This window comes from Rhinoraja longicauda, chromosome 7 (assembly GCF_053455715.1).
Source record: "Rhinoraja longicauda isolate Sanriku21f chromosome 7, sRhiLon1.1, whole genome shotgun sequence".
NCBI lineage: Eukaryota > Metazoa > Chordata > Chondrichthyes > Rajiformes > Arhynchobatidae > Rhinoraja > Rhinoraja longicauda.
In genome coordinates, this window is record NC_135959.1 from 68,369,426 (window position 1) to 68,387,530 (window position 18,105).

General features: G+C 45.4%; 1 protein-coding gene across 1 annotated transcript in view; it reads right to left on the reverse strand.

Moving 5' to 3' along the window:
* Positions 1-18,105, reverse strand: part of cep126 (centrosomal protein 126) — a 71,823-nt gene that overhangs the window by 51,323 nt on the left and 2,395 nt on the right. Inside the window, exon 2 of the mRNA XM_078403155.1 lies at positions 10,725-10,844. Within this exon, the coding sequence (XP_078259281.1) occupies positions 10,725-10,844 (120 nt within the window). The remainder of the gene's footprint in view (positions 1-10,724; positions 10,845-18,105) is intronic.

Genomic DNA, 18,105 nt, shown 5'->3' on the forward strand with positions numbered 1-18,105 from the left:
GAGAACTCCGTTAATCACTGGCAGCCAACCAGAAAAGGCCCCTTTTATTACCACTCTTTGCCTTCTGCCAACTCGCCAACCACGTTGGTATCTGCCCTTTGATACCATGGGCTCTCATCGTCCTGAGCAGCCTCGCGTGTGGTACCTTATTAAAGGCTTTCTGAAAATTTAGGTAAACATCTACTAACTCTCCTTTGTCGGTCCTACTATTTACTTCTTCGAAGAATTCCAGCAGATTCGTCAGGCAATATCTTCCGTTCTCAAAACCATGCTGACTTTGGCCTATTTTATCATGAACTTCTAAGTACTCTGAAACTTCATCCTTTATAATGGACTCTAAAATCTTACCAACCAATGAAGTCAGACTAACCGGCCTATAATTTCCACTATTCTGCCTTGTTCCCTCCTTGGACAGCCGGGTAATATTGACAATTTTTAGCTAGGACTTAGTTATATTTATACAATTACAGTATGAAATATTTGCTCATTAAACCTATACTCCAACCAACAAAAGTATTCCATCTGTCTGCTAAACCACAATAGCTAGTTGCTCGAGTACTTTTGAAAATCAGCTGAAATGCATTTCTTGGGCTCCCTGAATCTCTCCACTTCTCAGTATGTGGTTGTGGTTTTGTGACTTATTGTGGTTTCCCTTGCCTTGCTTGTCCTCCCTAGATGCACCACTAACGTTTCTAAAGACTGAATTCTAATTTGCAACTTGTCACAGTTGAAGAAGACAGGTTGTTTTGATCCACAAGGATCAGTGCTGTGACTAATGTTGTTAACAACTCATATTAAGAATTTAGAAACAGTTTCCAATTGACAAATGAAGTTCAACTCGGATAATTGGAATGTGTGGTGCCAGTTAAATGCACGTATTATAAGCACACCGTTTATTGAGTGTGACATTTGGCTACATTAGTTTAATATAATTTTGTAGGTAAATCTTCTTATTCTTGCAGTTTTTAATTTCAATGAAATAAACAAGTAGTCCTCCAGCTGATTGAGTAATCAACTTGAAATGATTAATTGATACAAGGTGACTATGCTGTTGGCTGGGAAAACAAAGCTGAAGTCCGTGTACTCTCAGAACAATCGGGTGTCATGTCCACGGAATGTGGACATTGGCCAGCCAGGGACTTGTGTTTGGGCAATAGTGACAGGATTAAATCAAGTAATTAAATGAATGAATGAATGAATGAATGAATTTTGGCCAAGTATGCATACACAAGGAATGTGCCTTGGTGTTCCGCTCACAAATGACAACACAAACATACAGTTAACAATTAAGAATAAAGCATAACCACATCAAAATAATAAGGATACACCATTACGGTCTAAACATGTGAGTGAAAATAAACCAGATCAAAAAAGAGACTAGACTTTGGTTATTGAGTAGGAATCACTCGTGGAAAAAAGCTGTCTGGCTGTGGCTGCTTTGATAGTCCGGAGTCGCCTTCCAGAGGGAAGTGCTTCAAAGAGTTTGTGGCCAGGGCGAGAGGGGTCAGAGATGATCTTGCCCGCTTGCTTCCTGGCCCTTGCAGTGTACAGTTCATGAATGGGGGGAAGGTTGCAGCCAACAACCTTCTCAGCTGTGCAAATGATCCGTTGCAGCCTCCAGATGTCGTGCTTGGTGGCTGAGCCAAACCAGACCATGATGGAGAAGGTGAGGACGGACTCAATGATAGCAGTATTGAATTGGACCATCATTGCCTGTGGCAGATTGTGTTTCCTCAGCTGCCGCAGGAAGTACATCCTCTGTTGGGCCTTTTTGACTGTGGAGTCGTTGGTGGCCCCCCATTTAAGGTTCCTGGAGATGATGGTTCCAAGGAACCTAAATAACTCCACAGATGTGACTATGGTGTTGTTGATGGTGAGTGGGGGGAGGGGAGGGGGATCTCTTTGAAAGTCTACAATTAGTTTTACTGTCATGAGAGCATTGAGCTCCAGGTTGTTGCGATGGCACCAGGATGCCAGCTGTGTCACTTCCCATCTGTAGGCAGATTCCTCCCCATCCTGCATCAGTCCAATCAGGGTAGTGTCATCCGCAAACTTGAGGAGCTTGACAGAGGAGTCTGTGGAGGTGCAGTCATTGGTGTAGAGAGAGTTTAAGTAATTTTACTTTATTTAAGTAGTTACTTAAATAAAGTAAAACAGGGATGGAAAGGTGTTGATGTAGCTTTTATGTAGTTGATCGATTATACTAGGTTCAATGACACGTAGGATAGAAGTGTTTGCACTTTGACAAATTTTGGCTCAGTGTTGATGGGTTAAAGTTTGAGATTCTGACACTTTGTTGAGTCAGAGGGAGGGAAAGTTACCCAGATGCTCTGCACAGACAGTTCTGCCAAAATGTAACAGTTACATTCCTAAGACAGCTTGCATTATAGAAAATCACATCATAAAAACAATTGCGTCATTGGGAAGAGTCTTGACCAAAACATGAATTGTCCATTGACCTCCATGAATACTGCCTGACTTGCTGAGTTCCTCCAGCAGTTTTTTATTTTGTTCTCTTCAGTTCATGTTGATTTTGCTGGTGTGATTACTTTTCTCTTCCATAATTGTCATCTCTTTTTGTTATGCCATCCCTGCCCTTCATCTCCATCTCCCCTTTACTCCACTCTGTTTATTTTTATCCCCAATGTAGTTTGTCATTTGTCATCATTTAGACCAACAAAAATAGGCTTACGTTTTTGAAATGCAGTTTTGTATTTTATAAGCACTGATTTTAGAAATGGTTGACAAACTACCAATTGATATACTCGTGTTCATAAGTTCTAGGAGCAGAATTAGACCGTTCGGCCCATCAAGTCCACTCCCCCATTCAATCATGGTTGTGTGGCGGCTCCCAAGGGTCGGGCCATACCACTATCGAACCCCTCGGCACGGGAATGGACTAGCCCAGGGACGACCCTTAGTTACAGGGATAAAGGACAGGAGTTTAGGCGCGATCGCTCTCTTGCAGACCTGACTGGACAAGAGAACAACAGCTAATAAAATTCCTCCCGAAATACCTGGCTCCTCACCTTCATTTCGGGGTTATCGACGCGCCACATTGGTGACCCTGACGCTCCATTGGTGTCGTAATGGAGTCAAAACACAGAGCTGCCCGTCCGTCTGCCTCACAGGTCGGCCACGCCCTGTCTCTCGACGCAGTCTCTGCCAATCTACCGACGTTCTGGACCGCCCGGCCTCGCGTCTGGTTTCAGCAGGCGGAGGCCCAATTTCAGCTACGGGGCATTAAGGTGGACGACACCCGCTATTTCTACCTGGTAGGGGCCCTCGACCAGGACACGGCGGGGAAGTCACCGAGTTCCTCGAAGACCCCCGGCCAACGCTAAATACCTCGCCCTTAAGGAGCTGCTGCTCCAGATTTACGGGCTCACCGGATGGAATGGGCTGCCAGGCTCCTTCATATGCAGGGCTTAGGTGACCGGCGACCATCAAGCCTCCTCAATGAGATGATCGCGCTGCTGGATGGGCACACGACGTGCCTCATGTTTGAGTACGTTTACCTGCATCTGCTGCCGGCCGACATCCGCCTGCAGCTCACCGACGCCTCGTTCGCCGACACCCGGGCTCTCGGCAGGCGGGCTGATGCGCTGTGGATGGCACGCCGGGATGACGTCAGCGCGCTGGCCTGTCACTCCGGCAGCGCCCGATTTCCTCTGGTTGGGCGGGGGAGCTGTGGAGGGAGTGACAGCTGCGCCCCGGAGGCCTGTGCGATTTCCCCCCCCCTTGCACTTGCAGTCCCACACCAGCAGGCTCCAGCCGGCACTGGCAGGAGACACTCGTGCTATTACCACCCACACTCGGGTGCTGCAGCCTGACAATGCCGCCAGCCGTTCACATTCCCGGGAAACGCCAGGGCTGGCTGCCAATGGTCCCTGCAGTGGCCGGCCAGATTCACCTCCTCTTTGACTAGGATCGGCGCTCCGGGGGTCGCTTCCTCGTGGGTACCGGGGCGGAGCTGAGCGTCCTCCCCCCTTCGCTGGCGGACATTCGTTCCGGTAAGTGGAGGCCCGTCCTCACCGTGGCGAATGGCAGTCCCATCCGTACATATGGGGTTCGCACGGTCCCGATCATTTTGGCTCCTGTCATTTCTCGTGGCAGTTTACCATCGCCGATGTCTCCCAGCCATTGCTTGGCGCTGACTTCCTTCACCTGATAAGCTACATCTGGCATGGCAGGAGTTCCGCACGATGGAGTCCTTGGGGATCGTCCGTCCTTCGAAAAGCCCATGTGCGTCCCCACTCCACATCGTCCCCAAGGCAAGCAGGGGCTGGCGAAGTTGCAGGGATTATCGGCGGCTGAATGCTGCTACCGCCACAGATCGATACCCCGTGCCCCACATCCAGGACTTCAATGCCCATTTGGCCGGGGCTACTATCTTCTCAAAAGTGGATTTGGTGTGGGGCTATAACCAGATCCTGGTTCACCTGGCATGGTTCACCTGGCATGTGCCCAAGACGGCAATCATTACGCCGTTTGGTTTGTACGAGTTTGTGCGGATGCCGTTTGGACTTAAGAACGGCGCGCAGGCATTTCAACGGTTAATGGACGGGGTTTGTCGCGGTCTCGATTTTTTGCTCGTCTACCTCGATGACATCTTGGTGGCCAGCCGCTCGCGGCAGGAGCACCGTGCCCTGGCAGCTCTGTCAGCAGTCAGCAGCTCAGCGAGCATGGTTTGGCTGTCAACCTCGCCAAGTGCCGGTTTGGGATGACCACCATCGACTTTCTCGGCGTCCATGTGACTTCACAAGGCGCGGTTCCCCTGCCAGAAAAGGTCGATGCCATCCGCCGGTTTCCCCGTCCATCCCCTGTGCGCAGCCTGCAGGAGTTCGTCGGCATGTGGCCTTTTATCATCGTTTTGTGCCATCCGCGGCCCACATCATGCGGCACTGTATCATCTTCTGGCGGGTAGGCGCAAGGACGTCGAGTGGACCGACGAGGCGGTAACAGCAATTGACAGTGCGAAGGAGGCCCCTGCTCGGGCTGCGCTGCTGGTTCACCCACGGGAGGATGCCCCGACCGCCCTTATGGTGGACGCCTCGGAGTCGGCGGCTGGTGCCGTGCTGGAGGAACTGACGGACGGGGGTTGGCGGCCCGTGGCCTTGTTCAGCCGGCACCTCAACAACGCCCAGAGGAAGTGCAGCTCATTCGACTGCGAGCTCCTTGCTCTCTACCTGACGGTGCGCCACTTCCGCTACTTCCTGGAGGGCCGCCCATTCACCGCTTACACGGACCACAAGCCGTTAACCTTCGCCCTGGCAAAGGTTTCCGACCCGTGGTCTGCACGACAGCAGCGGCAGTTGGCGTACATTTCGGAGTACACCACCTCCATCTGCTTCTTCGAGGGGAAGGAGAATCGGGTGGCCGATGCGTTGTCCCGCCCCGCCACCGACGCCGTTTTCGAGGTGGCGCCCGGCATTGACTATTCTGCCCTGGCAGAAGCTCAGCTAACAGACGGTGAGATGCCCGCCTACCGGGCTGCCATCTCCGGCCTTCGCCTTGAGGATGTCCCTCTCATCCCTGGACAATACTTTGTGATGTGTTGTCCGGTCAGCCGCGCCCCATCGTCCCTGCCGCCTGGCGCCGGAGGCTTTTTTAACGTGATCCACGGGCTGGCTCATCCATCCATCCATGCGACGACGGCACTTCTGGTGCCCGGTTCATGTGGCACGGTCTGCGCAAGCAGGTTGGCCACTGGGCCCGCACCTGCATTCCGTGCCAGACGGCAAAAATCCAGCGCCACGCCCGGGCGCCCCTCCAGGAGTTCGGTTTACCACGCTGGCGGTTTGACCACCTGCACGTGGACATTGTGGGGCCTCTCCCGCCGTCCCACGCACTGGATTGCTCGCTTTGGGGTGCAGGTGGACATCTCCTCGGACCGGGGGCCACAGTTCACATTCTGAGCTGTGGTCGGCCATGGCTCACCTGTTGGGCGTGCGTCTGCACCACACCACGGCCTATCACCCGCAGGCAAACGGCCTAGTGGAGAGGTTCCACCGGCAGCACAAGGCAGTGCTGAAGGCGCGACTGGATGGACGCACTGCCGTGGGTCTGCCTGGGCATCTGAACTGCGCCTAAGGAAGACTTGCCCTCTTCTTCGGCGGAGCTTGTTTACGGGTGGCCGCTCACGGTGCCCGGGGAGTTCGTGCCGTCGGCGCCGTGGTAGCAGGGACTGCCCTCATCCACCCTACAGCGCCTTCGCGAGCGAATTGGCAAGCTCGCGCTCGTGCCGTCGTCCTGCCATGGGACATTCCGCCCACATGTGCCATCAGCCCTCCGGGACTGCCCCTATGTTTTCCTGCACCGTGACGCCCACCGGACTCCGCTCCAGAGGCCGAATGAGGGCCAGCTCTGGGTGCTACAGCACGGACAGACAAACTTTGTGTTGGACATGGGGGGCCCTGTCGATTGACCGTTTAAACCCGGCACATTTGGACATTGACCAGCCTCGGCCGCGAGGTCGCCCCCCTTCGCGGCTCCCTCCACCTGTCCCTCCACTTGTGCCTCCGCCGGCCCCTCTGTCGGCCGTCTTCCGTAAGCGGTCCGGTCGGGTTGTGTGCCCACCGGTGTGTTTTGCGCCTTCTGTTCTGGGGGGTGGGGTGTCCTGTGGCGGCTCCCAAGGGTCGGGCCATACCACTATCGAACTCCTCGGCACGGGAATGGACTCGTTTGGGGGCGTCCCTTAGCTACAGGGATAAAGGGCAGGAGTTTAGGTACGATCAAAATTCTTGCAGACCCGACTGGACAAGAGAACAACAGTTAATAAAATTCCTCCAGAAATACCTGGCTCCTCGCCTTCATTTCGGGCTTATCGACGCGCCGCAGTTGATCTATTTTTCCCTCAACCACATTCTCATGCCTTCTCCCCATAAGCCCGAACAACCTTACTAATCAAGAATATGTCAATCTCCGCCTTAAAAATATCAATTGACAGACTCCACCGCTGTCTGTGCCAATGAATTTCACAGATTCACCACCCTCTGACTAAAGAAATTCCTTAAAGGGCTTTTATTCAGAGGCTACAGCCCCTGGTCCTAGACTCTCCCATTAGTGGAAACATCCTCTCCACATTCACTCTATCCAGGCCTTTCACTATTTGGTAAGTTTCAGCGAGGTCCCCCCTCATCCTTCTAAAATCCAGCAAGTACAGGCCCAGTGCCGTCAAATGCTCATCATATGTTAACGGATAGTCAAAACTTTATCAAAGAAATTGAATTTAGGAAGGATCATAAAGGGAAAGTGAATTGGAAAGAGCAGTCACAAATGTTAGAGAGAAAATTCTAGACCATGTTGCCAAGTTAATAAATAGTAAACTGTCATTTAGGGAGAGGAAGGATATTCAAGGCTGAAATTAGAGAAAAAGATAGTCAGAATGGTTAAGTTTAGAAAGTTACAATAAAGATAAAGGCTCAAGCACTGGAGGAATTGAAAGATGATATGACAGCTTTAGGTTAGGGTGCCAATCTTTGCACAGCTGTGTGCACATAAACATAAAGATGATGGGTAAGTGCATAAGGGCAAAGACATTTCAATTGAACTGAGATTTGCAGTGAGAGGAGCATTAGAGGCTGGCAGACTTAACATTATTTTCCTTTCCATGGTCATAGGATTTGTCTTCAACTATTTTTTTGTTTTGCCCATTATCATTTATTCCCTGTTCCTCCCACAAGTCTCGTTCTACACTGCACACATGAAACTCATTTGTTACTTCTATGGTGTGTCAGAGCAGCGTTAAATGTCGCTCTGACATGTTTTTTGGAGTGCCATAAAGATTGTGCTCTTCAATTCTAAGGTTCCCAGAATAGCATTGCCAAGTTTCCAAGGGTAACATCGCTGTGTCATGTTTTGTGTGCACTGTTGCGTGGTTCTATTGCAAGATCTTGCAGCTGCCAGCATTTAACTTCCTTGTGTCTTTGGCAGCCAGTTCTCTGAAGGCACATACATATATAATATGTAGCATTCTTCATGCTACCAGAGGGATCAGGAACTGCTCACTGTAGCCATAGCAAGTCTCCAGGGCAGCCACACACAAAGAACATGCCTCCTGTGGTGACGTCTCTCCATCGGTTGACCTCCCTCAGACTCCTTGAGTGTAATCTAATTTCTTCTACCATCACGGTAGCAACTATTCTCAAAGTTCAACACCTTCCAGTAGCTTGACGAATGTTGCTCAAAATATGCCAGACAGAATAATAGAAAATACTAGACCAAGTGGACCCGTTGGGCCCAAACCTCTCCTGCATTGGTGCAGCACCCTCTCCTCCCCTCCCTCTCCCCACCCCAGGGCCGTCTTAACGCATGGGCCTGATGGGCACTTGCCTGGGGCCCCACGAGCATAGGGGCCCCATGCTGATCTGTGTATGTTAAGTGACTTGCAATAAATAAATACTACTTTAAAAATGTAGGTTCAATAAGTGCTTTTTTCGCAACATTTTCAGTCCCTAAGTGCTTCTCACAGTGATCTGTTTCGCAACAATTAGCTCCCTAAGTGCTTTGCTTTTCCATCCCTAAGTGCTTCTCACAGCGATCTGTAAGTGCTTTTCGCAACAATGTAGCACCCTAAGTCCATCGCTGTGCTTTTCGGTAAGTGCTTTTCGCCAGCACGACGGGGGGGGGGGGGGCTGGTAGGGAAAGGGGGGTGGGGGAGAGTAACGGTAGGGGCCCCAGTACACTGCTTTGCCCGGGGGCCCATAATGCTGTAAAAACGGCCCTGCCCCACCCCCCTTCCTCCCCCTCTCCTTCTGCCCTCCCCCTCTCCCTCCCACTCCCTCCCTCCCCCCTCCCTTCCTTCCCCCTTTCTCCCTAGGAGATAGATTAAAACTTTAAAATGTGAATAACTTTTAAAATATAACACCGATTTCAATGAAACTTCTTCCATTAACACGATGGTGAGTAAGGTGGGCCTAAAATTGTCACGCTATCGTGTACCGTTTTGGCTGTAGTTCAGGAACAAACAAACAAACAAACGAGAGTTTTAGTATATAGATGTAAAATGCTTTTTATAGCCTAGATCTTGTCAGATAGCCTTTGACATTTATTTTTATTTCTGATCTTAATTCAACACAACGGAACTTGTTTGTAATAAACAAATGTAGGAACCAAGGAGGAATGAAACAAACCAATGTAAAGTAAACTTCACACCCACAAGCAAGAACAAAACAAACAAGATATTACAATTGATCATGTGTTCTCATGATGTCATTAACTCCAAAAGAACTCAAAGTAACTTAAGACATAAAGAAAGAATTTATGCAAGTTTTATTTGTGCAACTCATGTGATCAGTTGAACTCATAAAAAAAGGTCACAGAAACTCAAGCATAACCACCAGTTAAACCAAGTATAAATGAAGTTTGAAATCTCTGAAAATTATGACATCTGAAGCTAGTTTCGTACATCAATCTGGCCACATTCTCAGCCAGGAAAAAGAGGGCAAGTAAAGCTTATTTTCGATGCATGTTAGTTTATAAAGATTATCAAAAGAGCTAATATCAAGGGACCTTTAAATATAGGTCTACAATGTCCATTTTCGGGAGGATTCACGGTCTACCATTCACTGTGTAGGTCCTGCCCATGTTAGACTTTCTAAAATTTAACACCTCACATTTCTCTTCATTAAACTCCATCAAACATTCCTCACCTCACCTGGCCAACTGATCAAGATCTTGCTGCAATTTTGACACTCATCTTCTCTATCTGCAATACAACCCATTTTTGTATCATCTGCAAACATGCTAATCTTGCCATGCACGTTCACATCCAAATCATTGATATAGATGACAAACGGTAATGGGCCCAGCACTGACCCTGAGGCACACCACTAATCACAGGCCTCCAGTCCGAGAAGCAACCTTCCACTATTACCCTCTGGTTCTTTCCATGAAGCCAATTTTCTATCCATTCAGCTATATCTCCTTGGATCCCATGCAATCTAACCTTCCAAAGCAGCCTACCATGTGGAACTTTGTCAATGCTTTGCTGAAGTCCATACATACAACATCTACAGCTCTGCCCTCATCGACCTTTTTGGGCACATCTTAAAAAAACATATTCAGGCTCCAACTAACCTGTTAAATAGCACATTGTCGGATGCAAGAGGAAACAGGTGTGCTCAAAGAACCCACATAGTCACAAAGAATATGCAAACTCCACAGGCAATATTGAACCTGGGATTCTGACATTGAGTCAGCAGTTCTTTTAGCTATGCATTGTAACTATGCATAAAAGCAATTTTTTTAAAAACTGGATCGAAAACCAAATAAATAGTCACGGAGAAGAGCTTTAAGTTTGTTTAAAGCTGAAAGGAAATTGAAAGCGAATAGGCAATATACGTTAGAAGAGTATTAAGAGAGATGAGAAAATCCTGCATAGAAATCTGATAATAAGGATGACAATTTTGAGATTGATATCCAGGATAATAAAGGATGTACCACTTGGAGAAGCTGTGGGATGACAAGAATAAAACCCAATTCAGGAAAAGGTATGAATAACTGCATTTTGAAAGAGCCTGATCTTGTGGAGGACCAAACACAGGAAAATAAGATGAGAGTACTTTAGGGAAAGCAATCTAAGCTGTAAGATCCCATATTGGTACAGAAGCCTGTAGGATGCAAGAGGGGAAAATCAGAAAATGTTAATTAGCTTTACGTCCTGGAGATAAAAAATCATCTATCTTACAGTTACAAATTCTGATACAGTATATTGTACTTACTTCTGTCTGCGGATTGTCTGCAATGTAAACTTACGAGCTTTAGTCCTATTTGTTTTTTGTGCTTCCTGTAATCTTTGCTGTTCTTCATTCCATTCTGGCTCCAACTGTGTTTCTATATTTCTACAAAGGCCAGGAGTTAAGAATAAATGCAGAAATAACAACATGAGAAACATGGGACAAATTAATAAACTTTGCTTAGGTCAAAATATTTATTCCAATTTGTTTGGTTCAAATAATAAATGCATTCGACCCAAGATACGGAACACTGTTTTTCAAATGCACAACTTCATCATATCATATCATATCATATATACAGCGCTGCGCTACCGTGCAAATTGCTTTAAACAGGTGCTTTATATATATGTGTGGAAATGTACTATTTGCCTCTAACTTTTCAAATTACTCAGTTTCATATACAAATTTGATCAACTTTGCAGCAGGTCCAATTTCCAGGGCTCTGCTTGAGTTGGGGCATACGGGTAGGAAGAGAAAGTACACAGAAAAGTCTTGTTCCCATCGGCAAAAGATGCTTGCATGCCCACAGCAGTTGGCAAATACATCCCCATCTATCCCACTGGTCTCCCAAATGCTCCTTCATATTTTCAGGCATTTGAAACCTGGGAGAGACCAGACTCAAGCACTATAAACGATTATTAGGTTCATATTATTGCTAGATTTACTTGAACGATTATTAGGTTCATATTATTGCTAGATTTACTTGAACAATTTTAAATTAATATTTGCAAGAGAAAAGCAAAAATCAAATTTCACACTGGTGATCTAGTCATAAAAAGAATTACAATACTGAAGAAGACTATGCTGATGTAAACCATGCTTTTAAAAATAAGACAACCAGAATTCAGGGCATGCATGTTCCTATTAAAATGAATGGCACGGCAGGTGGGAGTAAGGAAGCCTCGATAACGATAGAAATTAAGGCTCTTGTCAGGAAATAAAAAGGAGGCATGGGGAAGGTATAGGCAACCTGGATTAAATGTATCCCTGGAAGAGTTTTGGGATCTGAGGAAGATACTTAAGAAGGAAATCCAGAGGGAAAAGAGGGGGCAGGAGATAGTTCTGTAGATAATATTAAGGAGAATCCAAAGAGACTTTTGTAAGTACATTAAATCAAAGAGGGTTATTAGGGAGAATAGGACCCCTCAGAAACCAAAGCAATCATCTCTGTGTGGAACCGTGAGAGATGGGCAAGGTTCTCAATGAACATTTCCTCCTCTGTTTCTTTACCATTGGGAAAGACATGAAGACCAAGAAACTTAGGATAGTTAATGGTGATGCCTTGAGGACAGTGGGTATTATAGTCAAGGAGGTACTGGAAGTCCTATGGCATATGAAGGTAGATAAATCTCCCTGACCTGATCAGATGTATCCGGTGGAATCTAGAGAAGAAATTGCAGAGATATATGAATATTGTTAGACACCGGCAGACTGGCGGGTGGCTAATATTGTGCCTATATGTAAAAAGGGCTACAAGGAAAAGCCTTGAAACTAAAGACCTGTGAGCATAACATCTGTGGTAGACATGTTAATGGAAAAGATTCTGAGGATTAGGATATATATGCATCTGGATAGACAGGGGCTGATTGGGATAGTCATCATGGTTTTATATGTGGGAGATCTGGCTTACAAACCTGATTGATTAGCAAAGATGGTTATCAAAATTTACAGCAAGATCTTGATCAGCTGGGCGAGTGGACTGAGGAATGGTTAATGGAGTTTATTGTAGATAAGTGTGAGGTGTTCCATTTTGGGCAGTCAAACCAAGACAGGACCTTCACAGTGAAAGGGAGTTTTGTAGAGCAGTGAAATCTAGGAGAGCAGGTATATAGTTCCTTGAAAGTCGCTTCACTTTTAGATAGGATGGTCAAGAAGGCTTTTGCTACATTTACCTTAATCACTCAGGGTATTGAGTATAGAAGTTGGAATGTTATGTTACCATTGCACAAGATGTTGGTGAGGCCACATTTGGTGTATTGTGTTCGGTTTTTGTCACCCAGCTGTAGCAAGGAAGTCATTAAGCTGGAAAGAGTGCAAAGAATATTCACGACGATGTTAGAGTTCTGTCTAGAGTTCTGTCATCGTACAGAATGGACACAGGCCCTTGGTTCCAAATTGGCCCATGTCAGTCAAACTGTACCATCTACACTAGTCCCACCTGCCCATGGTTGGCACTTTACCCTCTATTCGTTCTTGTCCATGTATCCATGTCCATTGTATACACTGGAATTTAGAAGGATGAGAGGAGATCTTATCGAAACGTATAAGATTATTAAGGGCTTGGACACGTTAGAGGCAGGAAACATGTTCCCAATGTTGGGTGAGTCCAGAGCAAGGGGCCAGAGTTTAAGAATAAGGGGTGGGCCATTTAGAACTGAGATGAGGAAAAACTTTTTCAGTCAGAGAGTTTTGTGTGTGTGTGTGTGTGTGTGTGTGTGTGTGTGTGTGTGTGTGTGTGCGTGCGTGTGTGCGTGCGTGTCTGTCTCTCTCTCTGAGGTTTGTCCTCTCCTGGCCTGTCAGCCAGTGATACGGATGAGAATGGCATCCCAGGGAATGGGTCATAAGGAATAGGAGTAGAATTAGACCATTCGGCCCATCAAGTCTACTCCGCCATTCAATCATGGCGAATCTATCTCTCCGAACCCCATTCTCCTGCCATCTCCCCATAACCTCTGACACCTGTACTAATCAAGAATCTATCTATCACTGCTTTAAAAATGTCCACTCATTTGGCCTCCACAGCCTTCTGTGGCAAATAATTTCACAGATTCATCACCCTCTGACTAAAGACATTTCTCCTCATCTCCTTCCTAAAAGAACGTCCTTTAATTCTGAGGCTATGACCTCTAGTCCTAGACTCTCCCACTAGTGGAAACATCCTCTCCACACTCTATCCAAGCCTTTCACTATTCTGTATGTTTCAATGAGGTCTGCCCTCATTCTTCTAAGCGAGTGCAGCCCAGCACCGTCAAACGCGCATCATATGTTAACCCACTCATTCCTGGGATCATTCTTGTAATCCTCCCCTGGACCCAAAGCCAGTGCATCCTTCCTCAGATATGGTGCTCAAAATTCCTCACAATATTCCAAATGCGGCCTGACCAGCGCCTTATAGAGCCTCAGCATTACATCCCTCTCAAAAATACAAGCCTTCTCAAAATAAATGCGAGCATTGCGTTTGCTTTCTTTACTACTGATTCGACTTGCAGATTAACTTTTTGGAAATCCTGCACCAGCACTCTCAAGTCCCTTTGCACCTCCGATTTCTAGATTCTCTCCCCATTAAATCTTTGCCTTTATTGCTACTACCAAAATGCATGCCATCACACTTTGCTACACTATATTCCATCTGCCACTGCCCAGTCACCCAATCTATCCAAATCCTTTTGCGGAGTCCCTGATTTCTCTACACTACCTGCCCTTCCACCTATTTTTGTGCTGATGCTGATAAACACAAATCTTTCCCATTGAAACACCTTTCAGAGTCATTAATACAGTAGAATGCCATTTCTTTGAGCTGATAATGAACAAATCATTGAGGCTACCTTGACTGTCTAATTTCTGTCTTTCGTTCAATATGCCATTAAAATATTCCTCGATAACTAAAAGCAGCCTCATTATTTCATCAATCTTTTGAAATACAAGTCAAACAACATTCCTTAAAATTTCCCTTATCAATACATGAAACTAGCCTGTACAGGTACTGAATTCAATTCATCTGAACATAATTTAATCCTATATGCTTGTATTGCTCCCAAATTCGTTAGAACTTAGTTCAGAAATATTGCATGGAAACAGGCCATTCAGTTTACCAAATCCACACAAACCATTCAGACTACTATGTATTTCCATTTTCTCACCCACTCCCTAGATGTCAAGGGCAATTTTATAGAGGCCAAGTAAATTACAAATCCGCACATCTTTGGGATATGGGCAGGGCCGTTTTTACAGCATTATGGGCCCCCTGGCAAAGCAGTGTACTGGGGCCCCTACCGTTACTCTCCCCCACCCCCCTTTCCCTACCAGCCCCCCCCCCTGTCGTGCCGGCGAAAAGCACTTACCGAAAAGCACTTAGCGATGGACTTAGGGTGCTACATTGTTGCGAAAAGCACTTACAGATCGCTGTGAGAAGCAGTTAGGGACCGAAAATGTTGCGAAAAAAGCACTAATTGAACCTACATTTTTAAAGTAGTATTTATTTATTGCAAGTCACTTAACATACACAGATCAACATGGGGCCCCTATGCTCGTGGGCCCCCGGGCAAGTGCCCATCAGGCCCATGCGTTAAGACGGCCCTGGATATGGGAGGAAACTGGATCACCTGGAGAAAACACAGGTAGTCAGAGAGGGTGACTGTGCAAACTCTACACAGACAGCACCTGAAGTCAGGATCGAACCTGGGTCTCTGGCACGCAAGACAGCGGCTCCTCCTCTTTGTAATCCTTTTATTAAAGATTTGGCTTTTTAAAATCTCTGATTGAACTCGTTTTTTTTATGTGATTGGAAAAATTAATCCACTTTATTAAAAAAACTGTCAAATGATGGCTCAACGATTGGTCTCAATTAAATGCACGTTCATATTCAAGTTTATTTAACGCATAGCTGAGCATGGAACAATTTTCTTACCAATGTGATTTTGTTAACACAATGAATATTTAGAACAATATACATTATTAATAACTGGGATCGAGTATGGATGACTACATTTTAGATCAAGATTCAGAAAATCCACTGTATTGAACTGTTAATCAACCTATGGACATTTATGGTCTTTCTTAATAATCTCTCCTTTCTTAAGGTTTTAAAGTAAGAGTGTTTCTTCTGAAAGTGGTCCAATGCATGATCAAGGATGTGTCACATCTGAGACTGATTGATAACTTGCTCCTCTCAGTTGTCTCTGATTTCTTGATAAAATTCACACTTCCTTAAAATCACCAAGGCAGGAGTCTGGCTTGCGTGTTCCTCCCAAACCACAGTAAGTAAATTTTAAGTTACATAAGTTTCACCTGCAGCATGCAGAAGCAGTTCACATACATTCATAAAGTCATGAACTGATGTGATGTGTCCTCTTAAATATTGAAACAATTTTGTTGAGGAGGGAGAATTTCATACATGCACAATTTCCATGTAGATCTTTACAGGTCCATTACAGAATTTCTTCCATCTAATCTGAATGTTAACTTATAATGCATATTATTTTTGTCACCTATTCCTTCTCTCCAGAGATGTCCTGCTGTTACTCCAGCATTTTGTGTCTATCTCCCAATGAACCTCTGCTGGTAACCACAGAAATAACAACTCTTTGTTAGTTACAAACTAAATTATATCAGCTAATTATATTTTTCAGTAAAGTCTTTCGTGAATTGCGCATTCTATCTTGAATTTTCTTTCGTGAATTGCAATTTCTATCTTGCTTCTCATTCTAGTTTTTTTTTGCAATATTGTCAGACCGCTGAACAGAACATTCAGACAAATAAAAGATAGACACAAGAAACTGGAGTAACTCAGTGGGTCAGGCAGCATCTCCGGAGAAAAGGAATAGGTGACTTTTCGGGTCGGGACCCTTCTTCAGACTATCTGAAGAAGGAACTGACAGTGCCGTGGGAGGACCATTTGGAGGAGGCCCACAAGAGAAAGAAGACCAAATATGAAGAGCTGGTTATAGACTGCCGTAAGCAGGGCTGGAAGGCAAGGTGGATGCCCATCGAGGTTGGCTGTAGAGGCTTTGCAGAGCAATCACTCTACAAGGCCTTGAGAGCACTGGGCATCACCGGAATGGTGAGGAGAAGAGCCATCAAGAACATCACAGAGGCAGTGGAGAAAGCCTCGAGATGGCTCTGGATCACGAGAGGAGGTCCATGGGAGGAGCAAATGCCACCTGAACACAAGTCGTGGTCTGATCAACCACGGCTGGGTCGCCCGGGCGAGAGTGTCTGATGTTGAAAGACCCGAAACACCCAATGACGCCAGGTTACATCACTGATGATGTGTTCAGGTTCATCAAGAGATGTATTTATCAATGCATTTCCTTTGTGGGGGTTTTAGATTGGTTTTAATCGAAAAATACCTATATATGAACTTACATAGTAATATTGTCCCCATTTCAAATCACTAACCCTGGTTACGTTCATAGCTTCCCAACTCCATCCTATACTCAGTCTTAAATATTTTCTATTAATGTGAAAATCTATATTACAAAATTCTAGTGAAGATATCAAAAAACAAATTTTATTTTACAAATCCAAACAGCCTGTTAGACATTCATTTTATTAATGTCTGAGGAAATGTATCCATTACTAATGAGATTATAAACCTGCTTTGTCAATTTTACCCTTACTTTAATAAAGCAGAAATAAAATCAATACTCTAAATTTCTAAATCAAAGGATATTGAATGATCGTGTGTGGGAAAGAACTGCAGATACTGGTTTGAATAATCATCCCAGTTCAACTTTGACTTTCCTCTGCATTCAAAACATCAAAAACTTAACAACTTTCACCTTTTTGGGATTTACTTTTATAATTATTCTAATTACATTACCTCCTCTATTTGAATCCTTCCATTCCCACTTTCACAGCCTACTTATCATTTTGGACATTTATTCAGTGCAAATGTTCTACCCCACTAGTTCCCGACATCAATTTGGTTAGATGAATGTTGCTCTCACCTTCATCAGTGGGTGTTTCTCAGTATTTCTGAGAATTCTGTTCAGTAAAAGCATTGTGTAATCATGACTTAACATACCTAGTAATAGCTACAATTAATACCAACCCCCTTTATCTGACTTTCATTGCCAATCCCTTTTTCTTCGGTATTATTTATTGCACTAATACAGCATGTATACTAGTTTAATCCCAAAGCAGTACTAATTCAGGCTCAATGGTTATCAAGCAGAATAAAGAGGGAAGAAAATTAGACTTTATTGTCTTCCATCACAGTGAGGAATGTGGGGAATCCACTGTGGTGGATGTTTATGTTAACTTTTATGTAGTTGTGTGTCTTGTTGCTTTTTTTTGTGTGGCTGTATGGTAATTCGAGTTTCACTGTACCTTAATTGATACACGTGACAATAAACAGACCTTTGAACCTTTGAATCTCTCTGCACCAGTCCATCACTGGCACAACCCTCCCCACCAACAAAAGCATCTGCAAGGCACTGCCTCAATAAGGCAGCATCTATCATCAAGGATCCTCACCATACGAGCCATGCCTTCTTTTTGCTGTTTCCACCAGGAGTTACAGAAGCTTGAAGTCCAAAACCACTAGGTTCAGGAACAGCTACTTTCCTACCACCATCAGGTTCTTGAACTGACTGCACAACCTTATCCTACCTCACCAATGAACCCGACAGACCACCTGTTGCAT